Source organism: Apium graveolens, chromosome 6 (genome assembly GCF_009905375.1).
Source record: "Apium graveolens cultivar Ventura chromosome 6, ASM990537v1, whole genome shotgun sequence".
NCBI lineage: Eukaryota > Viridiplantae > Streptophyta > Magnoliopsida > Apiales > Apiaceae > Apium > Apium graveolens.
In genome coordinates this window covers 95,209,651-95,236,813 of record NC_133652.1, presented here as the reverse complement: position 1 = coordinate 95,236,813, position 27,163 = coordinate 95,209,651, and the positions used below count along the sequence as shown (strand labels likewise).

The 27,163-nt window shown below is 33.3% G+C and overlaps 1 protein-coding gene across 4 annotated transcripts; it reads right to left on the bottom strand.

Moving 5' to 3' along the window:
* Nucleotides 1-6,658: 6,658 nt before the first annotated feature.
* LOC141666647 (kinesin-like protein KIN-UB) lies at nt 6,659-18,430 on the bottom strand. 4 transcript variants are annotated; one of them, XM_074472766.1, is made up of 19 exons: nt 17,978-18,430; nt 16,224-16,324; nt 15,955-16,077; nt 15,594-15,779; nt 15,241-15,462; nt 14,952-15,108; nt 13,882-14,031; nt 13,535-13,623; nt 13,132-13,335; nt 12,528-12,650; nt 11,685-11,819; nt 11,472-11,603; nt 11,199-11,274; nt 11,020-11,112; nt 8,964-9,089; nt 8,729-8,872; nt 7,924-8,043; nt 7,376-7,504; nt 6,659-7,128 (listed from the first exon to the last, which is right to left on the bottom strand). In XM_074472766.1, the coding sequence occupies exons 1-19, from the start codon at nt 18,186-18,188 to the stop codon at nt 6,968-6,970; spliced, it is 2,682 nt and encodes an 893-aa protein (XP_074328867.1). In that variant the 5' UTR covers nt 18,189-18,430; the 3' UTR covers nt 6,659-6,967. The 4 variants fall into 4 exon arrangements, with proteins under 4 accessions (XP_074328867.1, XP_074328868.1, XP_074328865.1 ...); XM_074472767.1 differs by having other exon boundaries at nt 8,747-8,872; nt 17,978-18,428; XM_074472764.1 differs by having other exon boundaries at nt 7,900-8,043; nt 17,978-18,427.
* Between the last annotated feature and the right edge of the window lie 8,733 nt (nt 18,431-27,163).

Sequence of the window (27,163 nt, the reverse complement as noted above, 5' to 3'; positions counted from 1 at the left end):
ATATGAAGATGCATCTTTACCTTCCAATGATGGTAATTATCTTTATCAAGAAAAGGAATCTTGACTCCAACATATTTCTTGTTCATCTTGCTGAATTATTTTGATCTTTAAACTCTTTGTAGATTAAGAGCTTACTCTGATACCAATTGTTAGTCCCTTAACAATGTAGCAAGAATTACAGAAGGGGGGTTGAATGGAATTCTTGAACCTTTTTCTTGAAATAAAAATGTTCAACTCGATTATAGATATATTTGTTTTGATTAGCACAATGCGGAATGTAAACTTAAATGAATCAAAACATAAGTAATTAAAAATAAGAGTCTTTAAAAATTTTCTGGTGAATTTAAACAATTCCACCAGAGATATATATAATATATCGAGAGGACTCTGTGTGCAGAAATGCTCACAGCTGCTTACAAATGGAACAACTGATAATACAGAAAATGCTAAAGATTCTGCTTACAAAGATTTCTCTGTTTTTGTGTTTTTCAGCTATCTCAGTTATTTTTCTATTTGCTACTCTCTTGGTTTATATAATACCAAGATTAAAAAGTCAAACAGACTGAACAAATATAAAATCTAACAGTCTTAAGCTTTGTTGCTTTTTGTCCTCTATTACCCAGTTAATGGGCTTCCACAGTGTGTTTGTATACATCTCGACGGCTGTGTGTCAACTTTTACTATTCAACTGCTGTTTGAATTCTTCATATGATCATCCGTCGACTTTCAGAACATCCGTTGATGATTTAATCGATCATCCGTCGACTGCTATATTAAACATCCGTTGATAGTCATTTGATCATCCGTCGATGGTTTTGTTAATCATCCGTCGGTAGCTATTTTGGCACTTGACTCTATATCACTTATGCAGAATTACAAGACATCAATTATGTACAATTAATCAACCTATTCTGCATATCTAGTTAAAGTCAACATGACTTATATGCTACTACAGATTCTATATAAAGGTGCATACATAACTGTGCTACAAACTTATTATTACATAAGCTACTCACTCGATGGATAATAAGTTAATCATCCGTCGGGACTATAATGAGTTATCCGTCGGGACTATAATTCTTATCCGTCGAGTGCTACATTATTTCACTAAGTAAAATCTACTTCGATGTTTTGTTTATGAAATCATCAAGTACACAACATATGTCCAACAAGCATAGTTGTCTCTTATAGTAGTTGCCTTCAAATACCAACTTTCAGGAAGAGCTAAAAGAAATTTAAGATTAGTATCTTCAAGATCATATTCCTTATCCACCAGTGACAGATCATTCAAGAGTTTGACAAATCTGTCATATAAACCAGTTAATGACTCATCAGGTTTTGAGTCAAAGTGCTCATACTCTTGAGTGAATATAGTCCTCCTGTTCTTTTTAATTGAATCAGTTCTCTGGCATCTTGTCTCCAAGGCATTCCATATCTCCTTTGCAGTCTTGCAGTTAATTACCCTATTTGACATGACATTATCAATGGCACTATGCAGCAAATGCCTTACCTTTGCATCCTTGGCAATAGATGAGATATCTTCAGCTGTATATTCACTTTTCTCCTTTGGTACTGTCTGTGCTGGCTGATCTGCAACTACAACAGAGAGCTTGGTTGGCTTATGTGGTCCTTCATTAATTCTGTCAAGGTATTTTGGATCTGTAGCTTCCAGAAACATAGTCATCCTCACTTTCCATATGGGATAGTCAGAAGGTTTCAGAATTGGAACCCTAATAGTCTCATATCGATTATGGATTCTAGTCTTTGGAGTTTCTTCAGTTTTGGTTGACTTGGTTGGAGTTTTCTCTTCTTCAGACATGATTGTTTTGGATCTTTACTGTATATGTGTTAACAGATTGGCTCTGATACCACTTGTTAGGTCACACACACTGTAGATGGGGTTGAATACAGTGTATACTACAATCAAATCGAATTAAGAACACAAGTATGAAACACATAATAATCTTATTAATAAAATAGTATTACAATGAAACCGTTCTCTCTCAGTGATGAACAAATATCACGAGAGCCGCCAGGTTACAATGAATAATATTCTCGATTAAGATAACACTTATAGTGTAAAACCTATGTTGTGTTTATATAGACACATAGTTACAAGATAAACTTCTCATTGATATCGAACATAAGTCTGCATCCTAAAATATATCAACTAGTTATATGTTCCTCCAAGTATTCTATTTCTTCATAGAATTCTTCTCCATGCATATCTCTTCTTGTGTTTGCTTTAATCTTCTTTCCTTCAATCAGCTGCCTTCCTTATTTGAACGTCTTTTTAAGTCCTGATATTATCTCCTGATAAATATCTTCTGATATCTTAAGTTCTGATACCTTAAATTCTGATATCTTAAGTTCTGACTTTAATATAAGTACTGATTTCCAGTTAAGTCCTGATTTGTCCTGTTCGTTAAGATATGAAAACTAAATACAAATTATCATTAGACATGACATCACAAATATATCTAACATGGTCAAATACTAAAAGAATATACACTACTTAAGCTCTCAGGTTCGAAACCCGCCAACAACAAATATTTATGGTATTATTTCTACACTATAAAATCTCTCAGGTTCAAACCCCACCAACAGCAAATATTTATATTATTATTTATACACTGCCCAAAATTCAGGTTCAAATCCCGCTATTAACAAATAATTATATAATTATTAATAAGGCAATGATCTAAAAGAAAATTTATTATAATTTTAAATAATATAAAAATATTAATGAATAATAAAGACCCGTGCATCGCACGGGTTGTAAAGTTAGTGATCAAATAAAAATCAAACTTAAAATAGAAACTAAAAACTAATCTAGTAGGCGAGTATATCAATCTAATCTAAATACTAGCCTAAAATCCGTGCGATGCATATATAGTTTTTAATATTATATAATTTTTGAATGTGAAAATTTTAAGCTTTAATATTTATTTATTAGAAATTTTTGATAATATAATTTGATAATTATTTTAAATATGCATGTGTATAATTTAGTGAAATTTTAGTTTTTAAAAAAATATCACGGATTGAAAGATTTAGTTTTGTTAAAATTGATAGATATGTTTACAAAAGATAGTTATGTTTTAATTAAAAGATAAATTTTAGCTCACATTAATAATAAATGAATTATCTTTACTTTGGTATACCGAACAAATCTAACTAATTATATTCAAATTTATTTTGATTTAATTTGTTTAAACCCGGATCATTGATAAAAAGTTTATGTATCAATAATTAAAATTTATGTTAAACCGAATAAAAGTACATATTATTTTATTTTAGTGGTATAGTTATTTTTTTTATTTTAATTTTAATTTATCATGAATCAATTATATAATTTTTTACCCGGATGAATATCATGTATTGATTTATTTTAGTTCGACGTAATTATACTAATGAATCATCTCTATTTTCATTTTATTAAAATGGTTTGAGATATTATGGAAATTGAAAAAATTTCGTAAATATATAAACCCAAATATTTTACACAAAGATCTGCAATTAAACTTTTAATATTTCGGCTAATAGGTTCGGATCCTAGTTATCCCATAATCCTAAGCCTATATTATACCTAACAACTAATTAGACAGCGAAATAACAAATCTTGGTTTTAGTCTAAGTGGTGAACCAAATCCAGCTAATTATATTTATTTTTTTGTTTAATTTTATTTTAACCCGAAATGAATATTATCATATTTTAGACGGAATTGATAATATGTATAAACTTTTTTAGTCTAATAACATTATATTTGCCAAATGAATTTACTTTTAATTTATTTTGTTTTAGCTAGTTTATTTTTTTGTTTTAGCCTAATGACATTATATCGACCAAACGAATTTGCTTTCAAATTTGTATCCGTCTTTATTATTTTATTTTAATCCGTGCCTGCAAATCCAACTAGTTGTACGTAAGTTATTTTTTTTTTATTTAGGATTGGATCACTAGTATAGTTTTATTTAATATTATATTATAGAAGTCATTATAATATGTATAATTTTAAAATTTTATAAAAATAAAATTAAAAAATAATTGTTACTCCCTCCGTCCCACTGGATTGTTTACGTTAACTTTCGGCACGTTTTTCAATGCTCTTTTAAAGTATAGTTTCATAATATATTTTTTTTAATTTTTTTTTTCTAATTAAAAGTTTTATATTTAAACTTTTATTCAAAAAAAATATTAGAAAAAACATTATGAAACTATATTTTATGAAAGCCTTGAAATGCGTGTCGAATAGTAACGTAAATATCCAGTGGGACGAAGGAAGTATATATTATTGAGATTAATGAAGTTAAAATATTTATAAATTATTTTGTAAGTATTATATTATTGAAAAATTTAAAATTTAGATGGTTAAAATCTAAAATATCCTCCTGCTATGGCCTTGTCTATATAAGAAAGTGGAAGGCTTCAATAGCATCGATGTAGGTGGATGATTTGGTATTATTGTTTTAATATCATTTATTTTATTTCTTCTTAATTTATTAATTGTTTTGTTATATTATAATTTGAATTACTAAAATTAATATCGGAAGTGTTTGATTTCCTAAAAAAGATGGAATAAAGGTGTTATGTGCTATTAGAAATTAAGTTGGATAATAATGCATAGAATTTATAGTTATATTAGATAAATGATTTAATTTTTTTTAACTAAATTATATTTGTTTAAACTTTATTTTGAAAGATGTTAACATAATTTTAGATGGATAATAATTGATAGAGTTTATAGCTATATTACACATATGATTTATTTTTTTTAATTATATTATATTTGTTTAAACTTTATTTTTAAAGGTATTAACATACTTTTTAGGAATGTGTTAAGCAAGCCACCAAAAGAAAACCATGTTTCGGTTATAATATGTAATATTATATTAAAGACGAAACATTAAAAGTTTGGTTGTTGGTAGTTGGTCGTTCTATTATATTTAAAATAGGACACTTAATATTATATTTAAAACAAGACACCTAAAATTACTCGCCTATCAACTCTATTATATTTAAAATAGGACACTTAATATTATATTTAAAACAAGACAGCTAAAATTACTCGTCTATCAATTCTATTATATTTAAAATAAAACACTTAATATAATATTTAAAACAAGACACCTAAAATTACTCGTCTATCAATTCTATTATTTTAAAATAAAACACTTATACTGTGACACTTAATATTATATTTTAAAACAAGACACCTAAAATTATCGATTATTAATTCTATTATACTTAAAATAGGATACTTATATTATATTCATATCTATACTATTATATTAAAAATAAAATATTGAAATTTAATTTTGGTTGTCGGTCGTTAGATTTATTCTTAAAAATTGGTATTATTTTAGAGGTATAAGGTTCAAATCCTGGCAGCAGCATATTAAAATTATAAAAAAAATGGTATTATTTAAGAAGCATAATCAAAATTAGATTTATAATATATAATGATAAAAATAATTATATACTAGTAGTATAGTACAGATAGATACACGTATATATATACACACGCGGGGTGCTAAAATGATAACAGAGTTTTAGAGTTTTTATACTTAAATTAAAATTAAATCACACATCCACATCCATTACACCTCCAGCTTTAAAGCACACCTTCAATAGAGCCTCCGCAGGGTGCCAAACATCTCCAACTTAATATAAACAAAAAAATTGTAATTATCTTCTCCATCCGTATCATCCTTTGCAGTTTGCAATTACCAAATCCAAAAGCAAGCACCCCCTGTAAATTGCCTAAATGGTCCTCAAACAAATAAAAAAAAACTTAAATATAATAGGCTTGCCGCTTGTGTAATATGTATACTTCTTTTTCTAAATATAATATATATATATATACTTTTTTTTACTAAATATAATATATATGTATACTTTTTTTTCTAAATATAATATATAGATACATTTTTTTACTAAATATAATATATATACTTTTAGTACAAGCATGTGTGTCAAGAGCGTAGCAACTTCTCTTTGGGCCTTTGGCTACCCTTGTCCAATGGGAAGGGTGAAAGGCGCCCAAGAGTTTCATCCGTAACCGATGCACATCTCTACCGGCGTATCCTCCAATATCTATGTCGTCTTTCCTCCATCTCCTACACTTATGGTGTCTACAATCTCCATGACAAATCACCGCAACATGCACCTCATATTTGCTGTTTCTTCTGAGGATCTTATTAGTATAATCTGTTTTTTTTGTGATTTGTATTGTTACTTAAATGTAATTATAGTGATTACAGTCTACAAATACATTATATCAGGGTTTTATAGTACATCAAACAATTTAGCTACTAGTCAGTATTATGCATCAAAATTCAGAAAGTTAAAAGTTTATAGTATCAAATGATCATGTACAATTCTTCTGCTATATTAACTTCAAAGCACTTCCTTTCAATAATCAATTGCAACTCTTACAAGGTCGTTGACACTGATGGTTGTAAACTAACTTCTACATACGTGGGGTGCATACTTCATTAAGATGTAAAATCTGGTTATATATCAGATGTCAATTGTTTCCAGACATAGGTTTTAGTAATAAATCCAAATCTGTAAACAATCAGCAATCTCATATTCTCATGTATAGAAACAAGTGTACAACACAAATTCCCTAGTACAATTATGCTCCTAACATAGTAATACGAAAGAGATTGACTATCATTTCATTAAAAAATAATCAATTTACTTGAGTACAAAGAAACCACATCATAGTGGATCTTCTTCTACAAAAAACTATGACATGCTAGTAATGACTACAACAAATTTAACTACAGTGATTACAAACACAACATATACCACGTCCATCAAAATTTGGCGGGTGATTCAGCCAACCTGATGCCTCATTAATTAGAAGAATATGCATCTACATAAATCTTCTCAATGAGCATGCTCAGGCAAGAGCGTCACACATACACACAGTATTTATAAAGCTAACTATAGAAATAATTATACCTCGATTCTTAATCGCCGCATTTCAGCATAAAAAGTTGGACTTGAAGTCAGAGTGCTACGAGCAAGAGATCTAATGTCATCACGAGAACAGTCCCGTGAGATACGGACCAGTTCCCATAAGGCACCTCCACTAATCATGTCTTTTGCATTTACTTCTGAAGTAAGAAAACAAATTCAGAATTGTCAGAAGATACTTTTAACAGAATATATGAGAAGATTAAATTTCATCGCCAACATATAAAAGAAAAATCGAATACTTATAGTTTTTAAAATACAACCCTTCACAAAACTTGAGTCTTTAAAAAAAAACTAATACGAACAGTATCTTATATTTTAATTTAAATCATTAACCAATAGGTGTTTTGGAACTTTTACATTCATAAGGAAGGGATATATACTCACCATGCTGTGCTAAGTGGCAAAGTGCCAACTCAGTGTGACGCCTGATATGTGATGATTCACTGTTGGCATTTTGTACAATCCATGAAAGTGCACCATCTTCTATCAAAAGAGAACGTCCTCTTCTTGACCCTGAGATAATGCCCGTGAAAGATTATGTCAAAAAAGCATGGATAAAAAATCAAACATTAAAATCTAAGGAAACTGTTGTTTCGAACTTGTGTTACAGGTAAATACAAGTAGCTTAAAACCAATATCTATCAAACAGAATCTTAATTGAACATAGAGTAATAGCTACAAAGTAATTCTAGTGTCTTGGTAAATTGTTATGCTTTTGCATCATAGGCACTTGATGCTTCAATATAGTAAAATACTATAAATATATGTCCAATTTTGGAAAGGTGCCATGAAACTGTTTAAAGAAAAATAAATTCGTCCATGCAGCCAAAATAATGTCTATTCTCATCAGTCCGATTGGCATGGCTTGGTGGTGGTTACACTGGACAGTCATGCACAATGCAACTTACCTTGAGCAGATGCTCGGGACTCACATTTTGCAAAATTTGCAATTCCGCGTGCAACTTGACAAAGGACGTCTGGATGTCTGCATCTGACCATTCCTAACAAGGCCTTGATTCCACCTTCAGACCTCAACCTCATTTGTAATCTATCTGTGATGTACACAACCACAAGAGTAAAGAAAGAATTAGATGACAAAAAAATTAAATTTCTCACAGCAACTAAAGTTCAAGTGACTAGCTAAGAGATCTCCTCAACAATACAGCCCAGTCCCTACTTATAACTTGGGCATCGGCCATATTTAACAAAAGGTTAGCTTTCTCCAGTTATTTAAATTGAGAAATGATATATGTGTGTGTACGTATATATATATGTATATGTACATATATATATACATATATATGTGCGTGTGTCTGTGTCTGTGTCTGTCTGTGTCTGTGTCTGTGTCTGTGTCTGTGTCTGTGTCTGTGTCTGTGTCTGTGTCTGTGTCTGTGTCTGAGTCAGTGTCTGTGTCTGTGTCTGTGTGTGTCTGTGTCTGTGTCTGTGTCTGTGTCAGTGTCTGTGTCTGTGTCTGTGTGTGTCTGTGTCTGTGTCTGTGTCTGAGTCTGTGTCTGTGTCTGTGTCTGTGTAGGAATATTCCCGGTCCGGAAGCCATTTCATATAAAATTGACACATCTAAGCCCTTAAACATATCATAAAGTTTATATAGCAGTTTTAAATCAATTACCAAAATCCTATGAGAAAGTAAAAGTCATTTGGAGATCAATGGAAGAAGCTAGAAAGGGGTATTTAGATTTATGTAATAAAAATAAACTTTTACGAAAAAGGGAACTCAACGGTAACAATCCAGTATACCATTGCCACATAAATTAGCAATAGCTCCAGCAACCATGCGCAAAGTTTGAGGATCCTCAGCATCTCCCGCTGTCATTGCCAAAAGGCTGATTCCACCTTCAGCCATTATAATTTCTTGGTTTGCTTCTGCGGTAATAATAAATCGTAATGGAATCGAGTACTAATAGATGAAATTTTAACCAAAAGAACTTAAGAAAATATGCCTATAGGAAGTTACCATTCATTGCAAGATTAGCTATGGCACCAGCTGCCACTCTACAAATAGTTTCGTCATCAAAGTTTCTCAGAAGCATCAGCAATGAAGTGAGACCGCCAGCTTTAACAATCCTTTCCTGATTATCTTCTGCAAAGTACAAGCAGCAGAATTGTAGTCACTAAAAATTATTTTGATACAAGGTGCTTTCAATAGAAAATCCGGACAGCCCTAATGCAATATAATTTGACATTAAGAAAAATGCGGTGAAAAACTACTGATTTATACTAATCTGTCTATTTTAGGAAAGATCTTTCAAAAGAAGTACTTTCAACTTCCAAAGGGTATCATATCCTTATCATCCTCCCAACCAGGCAGACTTAATATCGCAATTTAGACAGGTGTGAGCACAAAGCTTTTAGGTTGTAGAAACTAAACTCGTTCAATATGTGCCAATCATGTTTGTTTATTAAAGTTCCATTATATTGTACTTCATCAAGCCAAGGATATAATCAATTTTTTCTTGCGCTGCACAGGTTCTAAGAAAATGAAAGAATAACTATGAAACAATTGTCAATGTATCTTTGGATTCATTTTACTATGTGGGATATGGTACATATGCAAACACATGACACACACAGATATACACCTTCATAGTTCTAAAATCTAAAATTACACCTGCTTAAGCTCTAGGAGTACTCTTATCCAAACACTGTACTCTACCTCAAGTCCTCAACAACACAACTCTTATGCTATCCAGTACCCACCTAGGCCTGTCAATGGAGCGAAAATCCGATCCGACCCGATCCGACCCGACCCGATCCAATCCGTTAATAACCCGATCCGGTTTATATATATATATATATAATCCAAATACTTTTTACTACTTCTAATTTAGAAGTCTTATCCTCAGTCTAAGGCCCATTGTGTATATTTCATTTGATCCAGTCTCTTTAATCCAATCTATGTTATACCCTAATTTTTTAACTTCTCAGAGCCGCATATCATCCCTAATCTCGATTCAAATGACAATTCCACATTGATACATCAATTTTTTCCCATTGTTAGAATCAAATACTCTACAATCCATCGATATGTTTAAATTTTGTTATATTTCCAATTTATAATAGCTTTTGTGATAAGTTCCGTTAAAAAATAAATATACATAAATGGAACAAATTTCTGATCCGAAATATATGATGCGAACGGATCCAGATATGGATCGGCCCAAAAAAAATTCCGGGGTCGATCCGATCCGAATCCGAAAAAAATAAATGGATATGGATATGGATTTAGGTCTATCCGATCCAAACCAGATCCATTGACAGGCCTATTACCCACCTAAGTGATACTGGTCAACAACCTCCTGATTATTTTGTTTTATTTTGGTAAATGTTTACGTGACCTTTCAATCAATCAATCTCGACGGTGTTTCTCTCAAACATAATTTTCACTGGAGACTATCTATCCATCACAAACACAATCACCAAGACTTGTCATACTTGCTGTCCATGTCTTAATTAACTTGGTACACAAGTGTTCCCATTCTTGGTACCTATCCAACTTTGAGAACAAACTTATTATCTAAACAAAAATTTCGATAGACAATATTATTAATAGCCCACATAGTCACGGAATTATCCAATACTATTTCTACCAAACTCGGTCAAATCCTAACAGTAAATACTGAACATTACGCCTAATAATCCAAGAAGTTGATGAACTGATAGATAAGAACATATTCTACCTTGTTTTGTTTGTTCCAGTAAAACACAATCTACAAATTTGGAAATTTACGCAAATTAACCACAACAATGACGAAGAATACCATCAAGTACTATCTGGTTCAACAATTCTATCCGAGTTAATATTTGCTTAGAACCTTGTTCCACAAATTATATCCACTTAGTATATAAGAGGCTTGAGAAATATTTTAAGTTTAAATGTACAAGTGGAGGCTGGAGGGTATATATATTTCGTGTTCTTCATGTAAAACTTAATAGGTTTCTACTTTCTAGTTTGAGGGCAAGTTAGTCAATAAACACACTGATAAAGAGTTTGTTGAGGAAGAAACAGTCACCTTCAGCTGCTAGGTTAGCCACCACTTTTACAGCATGCATACATATGTTAGGGTCTTCTGATTCTAGCAATGATAAGATCTTTTGCAATCCAACTGCCAGTTGATAAGAAGGTTACAAAACTATTTCAAGTTTTAACCTGTACAAAAGGTGCATAAAATTTTCCTGTACTCATCAATACCTTGTTCATGGAGATTGGTCATCAATGCACCCTCTCCGTCATACCCATCTCTAAATTGTGAATGTGTTACCTGGGACTGAGAATGAAGCTAATAAGAAAAATGTACACTGCCAGCATTAGGGTAAATTACATACTGCATGAAATTGACTAGATTTTGGGGATTTTTAAAAATGCAGATATCAGCTACATGAGTAATGAAATTATTTTCACTAATGCATTATGAATCAGATAGATGAAGAAAAAGATGTTCACGTAACATATGTAAGTATATACCTGGCCAGCTTCAAGAGTTTGTTGTGACAACTGACTTTGCAGAACAAGAACTTCCTCCTCCAGTCTTTTTCTCTTATGAGTCTCTTCTTCAAGCATTTTGTGAAGCTCTAAAATGCATGAATTTCCACCTGCCTAATACATCAAGATATTTATCAAATGGAACCATCTGCAATTCATCATTTCAACAAATGCACGTAACAACCAGTCTAGTACCCCAGGATTTGTAAATTGGTGTAGTTGACTTTTGAGGTTAGCAATCTCCTCCTCAGCTGCCTTTCTCATAGAAGATTCATTTTGAAGCAAATTTCTAAGCTCTATAATTTCAGCACGATCAAATCCTACATTCCCCTGCAAAATCCAGGCAAGTGATGATGTTAAGAAAAGTAAAAGCCCAAATTGCCTTTCACTAGTAGAAAAAGTAGTCCAGCATCTGACAACAATGCGGAATGAAAATGAAAAGTGACAGAGGAGCATGATGTCAGGCTCGAGTCACAGAAAACATTACGGTGGTGTGCATAATATTGCTTAAATGTTAAGTTTTAATATTAGACTTATTCCAATATGTAGCCTACCCAAATTACGGAAGTAGCATTGCTTAGAAATACATTCCGAAGTATAAAGTGCATTCAACCACAGTATTCAGTTATATTTAGGATATTGTGTTATTCTACTCGGTCAAATTAAAAAACAAATAAATAAATACCAGTACCAAAATTGCATAATAAACACGGTGATTTTTATTTATTACTGAATGTAAAGGCAGCATTTTAGTGGGTTCAATTTCAAGCACAAAAAAAACAGATAAGTACTTATTCTTGAAAATTAAAATTTGTCAAACACCCTCATATGTCAAAATAAGACAAGACATTTAAAAGTTAAACCGAACATGCTGAAGACATTTCTAACATCTCAAGGAACTGATTAACAAATAACAAGTAGAACAACCTCCTCCCTTGGCTCCCAAATATGCAAATAACACTTACAGCCTCCTGGTTCAGAGAGTATCCAAAGCTCAATGAAGATATGTATGTAAAAGGAGCCCACAAAAAAAGATACCTCTCTGCTAGTAGTGCCATTGGTGAAGCCATTCTTCCCAATCTTTTGGTAGTTGCTCATCCATTTCTCCTCAAGCTCTTTAATTGATTCCATGTAATCCATCTGGCATTTCCTCTTTTCCCTCTGATGTTTGAGAACACATACATTTGCAAGAAGTTTTTATTTCAATCTCTAATCGGCATGAATACACCAACAGTATATAACTAGTTTGAATTACTCAGTTCTCAAGTATACAGTAATAGATGAAAATAACTATAAACTTTAGCCACAAAGAATAACTTCGTCTAACATACGAAACATATTATTAACATGTTATATAATAGTTCAATTTAAAAAATGACGTTCTAAAACATGGGGCAGGAAGCAATGAATAATATGTTACACTGACCCAGCGGGAAGTGCGCGACATGAATACATGTTCAAGTGCTGGACCCAAATGGATCTTTATATAATATTTTAACAGGCTTAAAAATAGTATTAAAGGTTGCATTTTCTTTGGCCACAAATGAAGTGTGGTGCCACTGCCTGTTTTAGGATTGAATGTTCAACAAGGGTACTTGAGGTGAATTTAAGAATCTAAGAAGGTAGGGTAAGTTGATTTAACCTCTAAAGCTTCTGCGCAGTTTGTTTCCACCTCAGAGATGCGGTCTTGTGCTTCTGATTTTATTCTATCAACTTCATAATCAAAAGCTTTCTGCTGCCTTTCATTATCAGCCATTAATTTGTCGAGTTGAATTTCAAGCCTTCTGGACAAACTTTTGTAATCAAATTCCTCCTTGATTCTCAACATGTTTTCCACCTTCATAGCCTGAGGTATTAAAAGTAATAATCACATGTCAGCTTATTGCTCATATAGCATTAGAAACACTTACTGGCCAGTTTCAAATAAATCATTTACAGCATACACTGTACCAACAGGTCCTCAGCAGATTTACATAAACAGGTCAGTCTTGACTTAGTTTAGTTAGCCTATAATTTTGTCCAGGCCAGCAAACTCAGTAACTCACCCTTTGCCCAAATGATATGGTACTTGAAGTCTCAGCTCGATGGCGTGGAGATGGACCTATGGTTACGATTAATGAAGTTCTTGCTGTACCTGTGGCAGAAAAACAAATTCTAACAATTGAAAACCAGATTCCAACAGTTCCAGCATATTAAATATTTTCTGCTTCTCCATTAATGTACGAAAAGAACAACCCTGGCTGGGCATCAAATAATATCTAAACTTTGCACTTCTTATAGAAGGTGAAGCGGTAAATGCATTCTTTAGATAAACATACTCATATTCAGTTTGACATCTTAACAACTGCTAAAGTCAAATTAGGTCCACAATAATAGAAAACTAGAACCTTACCTCCAAACGAATCTCTAAGCAACCTTGTAAGCTTTGAATCTCGAACAGGCACATGTGCACTGTTTTCTGCCAGAGCATTTATGCACTTACCTAATGCACTCAGTGAGAGATTAATGGACTTAGCTTCCTCCAACATATGCCCCTCACTTCCTGCATATTTAACGATTGTGCAAAGAAAGTCTTCAGAAAAGGAAGCAGAGAAAAGCCATTAGGAAAGTAGGAAACTACGAGAATAACAACCGGATAATATCACATAAAGACATCACAGACGGGAGTTTCTTATAGGATAATAATAGCAAAAAAGGAATACGACAGATATATCTTCTTTATCCCGATGGTTCAAATTCTTATAAGTCTGGAATATTTTTAGTAATTTTCTTATAATGAAAGGAATACGGATAATCTCAGAAACAGGACCTTGGAGCATTAATGTCCTCCAAGAGGCCAAATATTCTCATCCCGGTCTCTTTACCAGTAGGAGGTTGAATTGAATACAGTCCTTGAGCAGTCAACGTTAAAAGGATGGACCGCATGAAAGCACTTTCCACTCATGCCAGACTAACTCAACATGTTCATCTTTTTAGCAGGCTAAATCTGAAATTCACTATTCCTTGCACATTGGAAGCAATTCCAAACAGCTAAAGTAGTAAAGACCCTCCATCTTTATCTTAAATGATTTCTTATCCATCTCATTGTACGTCTACATACAATCATATGACATATCACATTACGTGCAACTAAGAACAGGTTACATGCACCGACTTCTTTATACATGATGATCAAATAACACTATCTACTGTCTACTGTTGATCGCAATATCATATGGATGTTAAGAAAGACAACAACAATTCAAAGAAAACAAATTTTACAGCATGGTTATTAGGGCATTTCAAATCATTCCATCCTGTACACAAGATCTTAGATGGACCTATTGGGAAATACATGTAAAAATAGGGAGAAAAAAACTTATTAAAGTGAATATAAAATGGACTAGTTTCTGCAAAATGAATATTTTAACAAAATGTAAAAGCCTTTGGCTGAAGTTGGCTTTAGTAAGTTCTACACAGCACCTGACTTGTGTATGCGCTCAGAACCAGCAAGATCTACAACAACGAGTTTCCCTTTTCGGAGCATGGGAGGATCATAATTACTGCCAAAGTGGGAGGAGCTGTCATTATCACATGAAAAATCAGCTTCTTTTCCCCCTACAGACTTCTTGACATGAACCTATGTAAAAGCATAATTAGCAGATAGCCCAAAATGACAATAAACAGACAAAGAATTGCAACACCATATAGGAATGTCCAAATATAAATATACACATGCCACATTTTTTAAGAAGGCATCTAGATGATTCACCATGAGTATAGCATGACTACGTGAAGATTCGGTGTTCAATTTGGTGTTGGCAGCAATGCGATGAGCTTCCCCTATGCGTAGTAGCTCCATGAAACTCTGCTGGCCACCTATTTCGACAAGTGTTGCCCCCGGTAACGATACATCACCCGTTTTTGGATCTTCCACTATGGAGATATTGTCATTTACTGGATTAAGGAGGTCGTGGATACTTTCCATGTATAGCTGCCCGAATTGTGACATACATTTATGGTAAGTACAAGTTTGTAGCTCCCGTCTCACGAAACAATATTACAATAGAGAATTTGGAAGTACTAATACTACAGTAATTAAGAATGCAAAAAACACATAAAAACCTGTAAATATGAAACTGATACAGAATCTGTCTCTGGTGAGATATTTTCTAGTATATCCTCCATTGCTCGAACCATTATGCCACGAGCAGAAGTGTCTTCATCACCCAACCTTCCCAGAGTAAAAGTTTTTCCGGTACCAGTTTGACCATAGGCCATCACAGTCCCGTTATAACCTTCCAAAACACTCTGCGAAAGTATATCAACAATGTTCTTAAGCATAAGATCTTGATAAGATAAACAAGACAGAAATATTAGCGCAAGCGCAAACGAGAAAACTAACCAACAACTTCAACAAATATTAACACATAAAATTAGCAACTGATTGAAGGAGATGCAATTCATAGTGATAGACAGAACACACCTCCACAACAGGTTTTGCAACAACTTCATACACACGCTTCTGTGAAGCAAATTCAGTAAGCACCTCATCAAACTCATATGTGTCCGAGTCCCAATTGTTTTTTCGAAGTTTCAGTCTTTTTACCTGTGGCCGAAAAAGTTGATGAATATCTTAATTATGATGAACACACTCTACTAATATTAGGAGCTTAAACTTAAGAAAACATGGTTGGATTTTAAAGTAGAATTAGATAGTATATTATAACTTATAAGATATTAAAAAATAAAAACCTCCGGCTGCAGTTCAACGCAGTCAGCAAAATCAGCATCAGCTACCGACTCTTCAGCATTTCGAGGTCTTAATCTTACAGCAACTCGAACTCTTCCAGAAACTGTCCAGGACCATAAATCACAATATATCAATTTGTTATGTATTGAAGAGTGTCATTAATGAATGATGAAGAAACTTATGTAGCTCTGAGTCAAAGTAATTAGGAAGCACGGTAGCAACTAATATATGGAAATGCTTTTCTTGATATCAAAATGTAATCTATGTTGAGAATCCTGTACCCACTTAATAGGCTCAACTAAAATCCAACACCTACACAAACCTGACAGTATCATTGCACAAATCTAATCTGTTTCAAGAATCCTGTACTCACTTAGTAGGCTTAAGTAAAAATACAAGTAACTAGAATCATCTATAGCTCTTCTTCATCAAGAAAAATCCATTATTACATAGCTAAGCTTAATGCATATAAAGATGAATTTTATAAATTTAATCTGCGGATTTATTGTGTGTCTCTTGCCGATTCTCTGCAAAGATAGATTTTTCCCTCGCTTAATCACTTTACCCCAGTCCTACTTAACTTAATTGTGCATCTTTGAAATTGGTGTCTACATATATATATGATCAATACATATCCAGAATTAAACGGATAAATGGATACAAGTCTTCCATGGTCTTGATCTTAATAAACAAATTTTCAGAAGGCCTCCGTTTCGATTTGAAAAATATTTCTGCAAGGTGAAATGTTTGAATTTAATATAAAGGGGATTTAAGCCAGATCCCATACACACGCCCATGTCATGTCCCGTCCACGTGGGTATGAAGACAAAATCGGAGAGTCCGGGTAACGTATTTGAGATGTACTCAATTGTATAAATGTAGCTTATAAAGGTATCCATCCATGATACTCCATATGTGGTATTCTGTATTCATTACATAAGAGATATAAAACAAATAGTTTAAGATGCAACATGGTGCAATGTGCAAAGCTTGAGACTGAGCACATACTTTAAACCTAGTTTTTTTAAAAACATAAGAAAAAACTTCACTCATTCAAATAATTCAACAGTACATGCTAGAACTCAGCATTAATAGAAATCTCAAAGTAAACACGATCAACAACGGAACTTGAAGCTCTGGCTAGACAATGAGCTGAACTATTCGTAGATCATTTGACAAAGATAAGAGAAAGCCGATTCATTTCAGCAAGCATTGTAATAATTCTGTTGATTACATCCCGCCAAACATTGCTCCACTAATAATAACAATTCCCCTAAGTATTTTAAAAATTTACAAACTTTACAGCTTAAGCTTCCATATTATACACACACATAAGCAGGGTATAAATCTAGTATTTAAACTAGCTTTCAGGTACCGTTTAAGTTTTAGTAATAGTAACATGATGCAGGAAAGATTTAGAAACAGATGGTATATGGTATAAAAACAATAAAAAGATAGGGGTGGAAGAATCACATAATAATTATCGTGTTTAGGCCAATGATACGATATCCTATCATAATCTTTTCTACACCTAATCAACTACAATGAGCTAAGCACACACAAATTCCAACTCTCTCCTGCAAAAATCGCAACTTTATTACCACATGACATAAGCTACAAAACTCGAAACATTAATCAACACCAAACAATATAACAAATCAACAAACAATCATTTGAAAAATACACAATATATAAAATTAAACACAAGCATTAACAAAAACAGAAATTAATGGAAGCGAGTAGCTAGAAAACAGACCGGAATCGTCGTGTCGAGATGATCCACCGATAAAAGCAGGAGTACTACGACGAACATTTGAAGAAGAGGGAGTGAGCTTAGATTTAAAAGAACTAGAAGCTCTAAGATTGGAAGAAGAGGCCGGTGCACGTTCGATCTTGATGGCATTTCTGTAATTATTATTATTATTGTTATTGTTATTGTTTCTATAAATATTGCTACTAGAAGCCATCTAATTAAACAACTTTAATTACAATAGCTTGCTCAAATTGACTCAAGCACTGAAGAAGATAATAGGATTAATAAATAAATAAATTAGAAATGTTGTGTAGATGCAGGAGTAGTGTGTGTACATGTAGAGAGAAGGGGGAGGATTTAGTTGAATTAGATTTGCAGAGAGAGAAAGTGAAATGAGAGAGACGAGAGGGGGTGAGTTTTGAACAATTGGGGGAAAGTGCAGAGCGGTTGTGGGGCCTACTGAATGAGGGAAAGAAAGAGACACGGATGGTCCGCCTGGGACTGTGTTCGTGGAAACGAGTCGGGTTGGATTAATTTTAATTACAATCGAGTTACGGTGGCTGAATTAGTGAATTATTAAGGATTGTGATGAAGTGGTAATTTTTTAGGGGTAGTTTTGTGCTGATTTTTAAGGGTGAGGAGAAAAAATCAAAATCGATAAATTACATCAAAAAATTTAAATCGCTAAAAAATAAAAAAAAAATGATTTGAAAAATTCGAATTAGCGGTGCGGTTTCGGTTTTGATTTTTAATCGAAAGTGAATCGAAATTAATCGCATATTATCATAACTTTGAACTAACTTGTTTCTGTATTTTGTTAACATTAATATATAAATTCTACTCTCTCCGTCCCTCCAGGTTTTTTATATTGGGGACAGGGGACCAACATATATTTTAAGTCTCCCATAAAATATATTTTTTATATAAAAAATATAATGTTTAAATTTTTATACAGAAAAAGATAATTTTAAATTATAATTTATACTTTATAGTAGCCTTAAAATATGTGTCAAGTACGAGTAAAAAGTATGTAAAGAAATGAGGGGAACAGAGGGAGTATAAATAACGTAATAAACTAATTAAGATCAATATATGAAAACTCTTGAATCATAAATTTAAAAGATGTGTATAATCAATTTTATCATGTGTATACTTTTTCTTCATTTTTATAAACATATATTTTTATCATATTTCATATCTATTCTTTAAGATAATATGGAGTATATATAAAAAAATTATGAAATATATTAACTTTGTTTTACGAATTTTAAAGTGACCAATCTTAAATGTTTAATGTAAGATGATTATTCACCTTGATATAATTTATTTTATCAAATACCAACAAAAAATCGTAGAAGTAAAAAGATTAAAAACTGAATAAAAACTAAAACTGATAAACTATTAATCGAAATCAAAAAAATCATTTTAAATTGTTTGATTGAGGTTATTGTGCAAGACATGTCTGTATAATAACAAGATTGAGTCACATTGACAACCCTGAGATTTAGTTGTATAATAGTCTAAATTTGTATTATGTATTGTATTTCTTGAGTCTGTAAAAAGGTTAGAAGATCAAACTGGAGTATTTTTCTGTAAACAGTTTCAAGCCAAAGAATAAACTTCAGAAAAAGATCAAGCAAAGATCATGACTCAGAGAAAAGATGTAGAAGCTTGAAGTTGAATAAATCTGTTTTATGAAAAATGTTCTAAGTCAAGATATCGACAAGTCACAGATCAAGTTATATAGAGAAATAATTCGAGAACTCCGACATGACTTATCGAGAAGTCCAAAATGGCTTTAGAGAAATCTCAGAGATATTGACAAGTCAAATGAAGATTGGAGATATCGACAAGTCATTTCTGCATGTAGAAAACTCAGAGATATCGACAAGTCAAATAATAAAGTGAAGATTGGAGATATCGACAAGTCAATTTCTCATTAGATATCTCAGAGATATCGGCAAGTCAAAATGCATATAAAGATCTCAGAGATATCGACAATTCATTTCTACATGTAGAGATCTAGAGACCTCGACAAGTCAAGTACACTTATAGAGAACTCAGAGACCTCGACAAGTCGAATACATTTATAGAGAACTTAGAGATCTCGATATACTTATCGAGATCACTTCTCTATAGAACAAACTGGAGATCTCGACATGAACCTCAAATACAATATAGACCAAACTGGAGATCTCGACATGAACCTCAAATACAGTAATACAGACAAGTTAAAATTCAAGATTATCGATCAACAAACGATCTATGCACTTAGATTGGAAAGTCTACAAAAGCAGCTTGAAGAGTGCAAGATCAAGGGTCAAGACTAACTGACAATGGATGGTCACAGGCCTACAAGATTTGCAAATATTTACTGAGCCGAAAATAGAAGGAATTAAAGATAGATTAGATAAGGGTTTAGTACATCTTATTGCATGTTATGTAAACCCGTGTTTACTAATCTATAAAGTAAACACTGGTCCTTTGTTTTAGCTGTAAAAAATAGATCTAAATTTTCTTGTACTCTCTCAAGAAAGAAGTCGAGTTCTTATATTTTTAAGAACACGAAATTTGTAGCAAGACAAATTTAATTAATACAAATTAAGTGAGTTTTGAAATATTGTGCTTGTGATTTTATTTTTGTTGAACACAATATCTTTACAAATCATAAACTACTTTGTTCACCATTATCCGTACAAGTTTGAAAAAGGCTAAAAATCAAGAAAATACATTCACCCTCTCTGTGTTGGACTCAATATCTAACAAGTGGTATCAGATCAAAATCTGAAAGAAAATAAATAAAGATCTTGGAAGTGTAAGTGCACAGAAGTTAAGTAGCATCAAGATACCAGCCTTTGACAGAGCCAACTACACACTATAGAAAAAGAAGATGATACTGTTTATAAGGATGGCCAACCCATTATATATCCAGATTCTCAATAATGGTCCTTTCACTCCCATGGAAAGGGTTGAGGAAACTATAAATGGAGACATGGCCATCCCAGCTCATTATGCCCCTAAAGACCCCTCAAAATACACTAAAACTGAAAAGGAGAAAGTATCTATGGATAGTGGCTTGCAATTAATTCTGATAGAGTCACTTGATAATGTGATGTACAATAATATTGTCAACTGTGACACAGCCAAACAGATATGGGAGAAAATAGAGATTTTATGTGAGGGAACAGATAAAATTAGGTCAAATTAAAGGAGGATACTTGTGTCTCGGTATGAGGGTTTTATGACAAACCCTAAAGAAGGAATTACTGAAGTCTTTGAAAGGTTTAACAAATTGATAAATGACTTGCAACTTCATGATAAGTATTATGAAGCTGAGGAGGTGAACCTAAAGTTCTTGCTAGCTCTTCCTGACCACCTTGAACAGAAGATATCATCCATAAGAGAAGGAAAAGACTTGAGCAGAATGACACTGGAGGTATTGTATAGAATCTTGAAGATATATGAACTTAAAATGTTACAAAGAAAAACATTAACGTCAAACCAAGGACATGTAGTTGATGGATCTAGTGACTTAGTTGTCAATGACAGTGAAGCAAGTGAAGATGAGTAAGATGCACAAACTCCAGCCATTCATGTTGTGGAGAAAAAGAACAAAGGACCCCAAAATAAGTTGTTTTGGAGCTAGAGGAAGATGAGTACTATACCCTTGATGAGCTAGATGAGATGGACCAATCTATGGCATACATAGCTAGAAAATTTTCTAACATTGGGGTCAAAAATCCAAGATTTTTCAAGAACAAGGGACAGTCTTCCAACAGCAATAATTGGAAACCAAAAGCTCAGTATAACTCAGCTAGAAAATGTGGCTACAAGACTGGATCTGTTGACAGATCAAAGATAAGGTGCTTCAACTGTGATGAGTTGGGTCACTTTGCTACTGAGTGCAGGAAGCCAAAGAAAGTGAAAAAGGATAAAGCCTATTTGAAATTGGAAGCAAAGTATGAAACTCTCTTAAAAAACAACAGGGAAAAGCTTATATGGCTGAAGAAAAGAGTTGGTATGACACTAATGAAGATGATGAGAAAGAAGAATTTGGAAATTATGCTTTCATGGCTCTTGAGCATGGAGAATCATCCACTTCAAAATCAGAGGTACCGACTCTAACCACTATTGATTTAGATGCAAGTCAATATAAAGAAACCGTTGAAAAGATGAGTGTAGAGATGTTTCATATCCACACAAGCATGATGGAAGACTGGAAGCTACTGAGGAAGTGAGTAGGCTGCCAAAGAAAAATCAGAAGCTTGAGATTGAGAAACAAGATTTGGAACTACAGCTTGTTGAGCTTGAAACTGTAAAGCAAGAAAATGAATATTTGAAAAACAAGTTGAAGTGTGCAAGTGGAATTGAAGTTGTGTTGAGGGAAAAGTTAGAGAAGAATGAGGTAAAACTGAAGTCATTCAGGAATGCATCTGAGTTGGTTGGACAATACAATGAGAAGAAAAAACCATGTGCTAACATAGCTATTGGTTTGGATGTTAGATATATTTGTGATGTCATGTCTAATAATGATTTGTGTTTAGTTTTCAGATCTTAACTAACAGGACAAATCAGGACTTAACTGGAAATCGGTACTTATACTGAAGTCAGAACTTAAGATATCAGAACTTAAGTTATAAGAACTTAAGATATCGGAAGATATTCATTAGGAGATAATATCAGGACTTAAGAAGACTTTCAGATAAGGAAGGCGCTGATTAAAAGGAAAGAAGATCAAGACTAAAATAAGAAGAGATATGCATGAAGAAGAATTCTATGAAGAACAGAAGACTTGGAGGAAAAGATAACTGATATATTTTAGGATGCAGACTTATATTCGATATCAAATAAAAGATTATCTTGTAACTGTGTGGTATATAAACATAACAAAGGGTTTAAACTGGAGTGTTATCATTATCGAGAATATTATTCATTGTAACCCTAGCAGCTCTCGTGATATTTGTTCATCACTGAGAGAGAACGGTTCCATTGCAATACTGTTTAATTAATAAGATTATTATGTGTTTTATACTTGTGTTCTTAATTCGATTTGATTATAGTATACACTGTATTCAACCCCCTTCTACAGTGTGTGTGACCTAACAAGTGGTATCAGAGCATATATGTTAACACATATATAGTAAAGATCCAAAACAATCATGTCTGAAGAAGAACAAACTCCAACCAAGCCCACCAAAACTGAAGAAACTCCAAAGACTCAAATCCAAAGTCGATATGAGACTGTTAGGGTTCCCATGCTGAGACCTTCCGAGTATCCCATATGGAAAGTGAGGATGGCTATGTTTCTGGAAGCTACAGATCCAGAATACCTTGACAGAATTAATGAAGGACCACATAAGCCAACAAAGCTCTCTGTTGTAGTTGCAGATCAGCCAGCAAAGACTGTACCAAAGGAGAAAGTGAGTATACAGCTGAAGATATCTCATCTATTGCCAAAGATGTAAAGGTAAGGCATTTGCTGCATAGTGCCATTGATAATGTCATGTCAAACAGGGTAATTAACTGCAAGACTGCAAAGGAGATATGGGATACCTTGGAAACAAGATGTCAGGGAACTGATGCAATTAAGATGAATAGGAGGACTATACTCACTCAAGAGTATGAGCACTTTGACCCAAAACCTAATGAGTCATTAACTGGTTTATATGACAGATTTGTCAAACTCTTGAATGATCTGTCACTAGTGGATAAGGAATATGATCTTGAAGATACTAATCTTAAATTTCTTTTAGCTCTTCCTGAAAGTTGGGATTTGAAGGCAACTACTATAAGAGACAGCTATGCTCTTGATGAAACTACTCTTGATGAAATTTATGGTATGCTCAAAACTCATGAACTTGAGATGGATCAAAGAAGTAAGAGGCATGGGAGAAAGTCAAGAACAGTTGCTCTTAAGGCTGAGGAGGAATCCCTCAAAGTGGCTGCCTCAAAGAAAGGTAGAGGAAAGGCTCTCATCATAGAGTCTGATTCAGATTCATCAAGTTCTGATGATGATGATGAGGATTCAGAAACTGAAAGTCTATCTGAGATGGATGCTGATGAAGAGATGATGAGATTGTGTGCTCTTATGGTGAAGGGATCACAAAGATAGCCTACAGGAAATTCAGAAGGGGAAATAAGTTTTCCAGGAAAAGTGGAAGTTCTGATAAGAAGGGATTCAGAAAATCTGAAGGCAAAGCAGGAAAGTCTGACAGAGGAGATTACTCAAATGTTAATGCTACAATTGTGGTGAGAAAGGCCACATATCTCCCGATTGCAAGAAAGAAAAAGGTGACAAAGGCAAGGTACTTGTCACAAAGAAGAAAAGCTGGACAGACACTTCAGATTCTGAAGATGAGGTGAACTATGCCTTGATGGCAAATGCTGATAGCAGTTCTGAAGCTGCTGAGTTAAAGGTACCTCAAACAACTTATGCTTTTCATACTGATGATATTACTGAGTTGAGATCTTATCTTAAAACCATATTCATTAGCTATAGAGATCAGACTTTAACATATGATAGGTTAAATTCTGAAAATCTGGCTTTTAAGAAAAGGAATGACTATTTAGAAAAGGAGTTAGTTATGTTCCATCAAACTCAGAAAGAAAGAGATGATGCTTTTTATGTTAGAGATGAAGTGTTAAATTGAATCAATCTCTAAAAACTGGGTTAGAAAAGGAAAGAGATATTATTAGGACTTGGACTAACTCTGGCAGAACAACTCAGAATTTGCTAAGTAGTGGAAACTGGAAAGAGGGCTTAGGTTATGGAGATGATAAAAGTGAAAAAGGAACTGAACAAATTAAGCCAATTATTGTTAAACAGACTACTAAACCAAAGCTAAATCCTGTTAAGTTTGTAGCTAAAATGTAAAGTCTGATTCTGAAAAGATGAAAGATATTGAAACAGAAGTTAAGGCAGAGTCAACTTCTGACAAATTAAAACAGGATAAACCAGCTGAAGTTAACATAGGCTTAATGACAAAGAAGCAGCTTAAGTATAAGCTAAAAGAGATTAAGAATGTAAACAAGGTAAAGCCACCTAGAAAAAATAGGAATGGAAAGGAAGGTGTGAATAATAGCAGTAATTATAAGTCTGTTCCTAATGCTCCTAGAAAGAAATGCAATAACTGTGGAAACACTAACCATCTTGCTTCTTTTTGCAGGAAGAATAAGAATATAAATTCTTTACCTCCTAAATCAGGAGTTAAGAGTCAGAATGTTAGGTTTAAACCACAAAATCCTTGTTTTTATTGTGGTAGTTTATGGCATTCCATTTATACTTGTAAGGAATATCATAGTTTGTACTATGATTATTATCAAATAAAACCTTCTTTAAAGAAAGTTAGCATTATTCCTTCTAGTGTAAGTTCTGATGCAAAGTCTGATATTGTAAATTCTGATAAGAAAAATGTTAACATAAACTCTGATGTTAAATCCGCTGCAAATGTTAACAAACTTAATAAGGCCAAAGGATCCAAGCAAGTCTGGGTCCTTAAAACTAATCATTAGTGGTCTTTATGATTGCAGGGCAACAGGAAGAACATCCTAGTTCTTGATAGTGGATGTTCAGGACATATGACTGGAAATAAAGCCCTGCTATCAGACTTTGTGGAGAAAGCTGGCCCAGGAGTTTCTTATGGAGATGACAACATTGGAAAAACTCCGGGATATGGCAATATCAATCTTGGGAATGTCATCATTGAGAAAGTAGCTCTAGTCTCAGGACTTAAACACAATCTGCTGAGTGTTAGTCAAATCTGTGACAGAGGTTATCATGTGGATTTCTTTGAAAAACAATGTGAAGTTGTAAGCAAACCTATAGGCAAAGTTGTTCTGAAGGGATACAGGCATGGTAATATTTATGAAGCCAAGCTTTCAATAAGTTCTGATGGTTCTGCAATCTGCCTGTTAAGCAGAGCATCAATTGAAGAAAGCTGGGATTGGCACAAGAAACTCTCTCATTTAAATTTTAACAATATAAATGAACTAGTCAAGAAAGATCTTGTGAGAGAACTGCCAAAATCAATATTTGCTCATGATGGCCTTTGTGATTCATGTCAAAAGGCAAAATAAAGAAAATCTTCATTCAAGAGCAAGACTGAATCTTCAATTCTTGAGCCTTATCACCTACGACATGTTGATCTATTTGGTCCAGTGAATGTCATGTCTATTGCAAAGAAGAAATATGCTATGGTCATAGTAGATTAGTTTACCAAATACACATGGGTGTATTTCTTTCACACAAAAAGTGAAACTGCATCAATCTTGATTGATCATGTCAAACAACTGGATAAATTGGTCAAAGACTCTGTGAAAATCATAAGAAGTGATAATGGCACTGAGTTCAAGAATATGATTATGGAAGAGTTCTGCAAAGACCATGGAATAAAGCAGGAATTCTCTGCTCCTGGAACTCCACAGCAAAATGGAGTTGTTGAAAGAAAGAATAGAACTCTTATTGAAGCTGCACGAACTATGCTTGATGAAGCAAAGTTACCAACCTACTTTTGGGCTGAAGCTGTGCAACTGCTTGTTTTACTCAGAATGCAACACTTATCAACAAGCATGGAAAGACACCATATGAGATGGTGAAGAAAAATAAGCCAAATCTGAAGTACTTTCATGTATTTGGATGCAAGTGTTTTGTTCTTAAGAGTCATCATGAACAGCTGTCCAAATTTGATCTAAAAGCTGATGAAGGAATTTTTGTTGGATATCCACTTTCCACAAAAGCCTTCAGAGTCTACAATTTAAGAACAAGGGTTGTCATGGAATCTATCAATGTCTCTTTTGATGATGAGAAGATTACTGGACTTGAAGATTTCAATGATCATGATCAGCTGAGATTTGAGAATGAAGTTTTAAATTCTGATTCTATAAATTTTGATAGTCTAAATCCTGATAGTATAAACTCTGATGTTATTGAAACTGTGGTGTCTACGCCAAAGAAAAATGCACCTGTGCAGGGGGAGCATATTGAAGATCCAACCACATCTCAAGAAGCATCAGAACCTAGAATAGGCTCTTCAAGTTCTGATTCATCAAGTTCTGATGGGCCAAGTTCTGATAATTCTGGAAACTCAAATTCTGAAGGATCCAACTCAGAGAGTATAATTTCAGGGGGGGCATCAGAAAATGTTGATGGAGACAGCATAGATCATGGGGGAGCATCCAGTTCTAGAGATA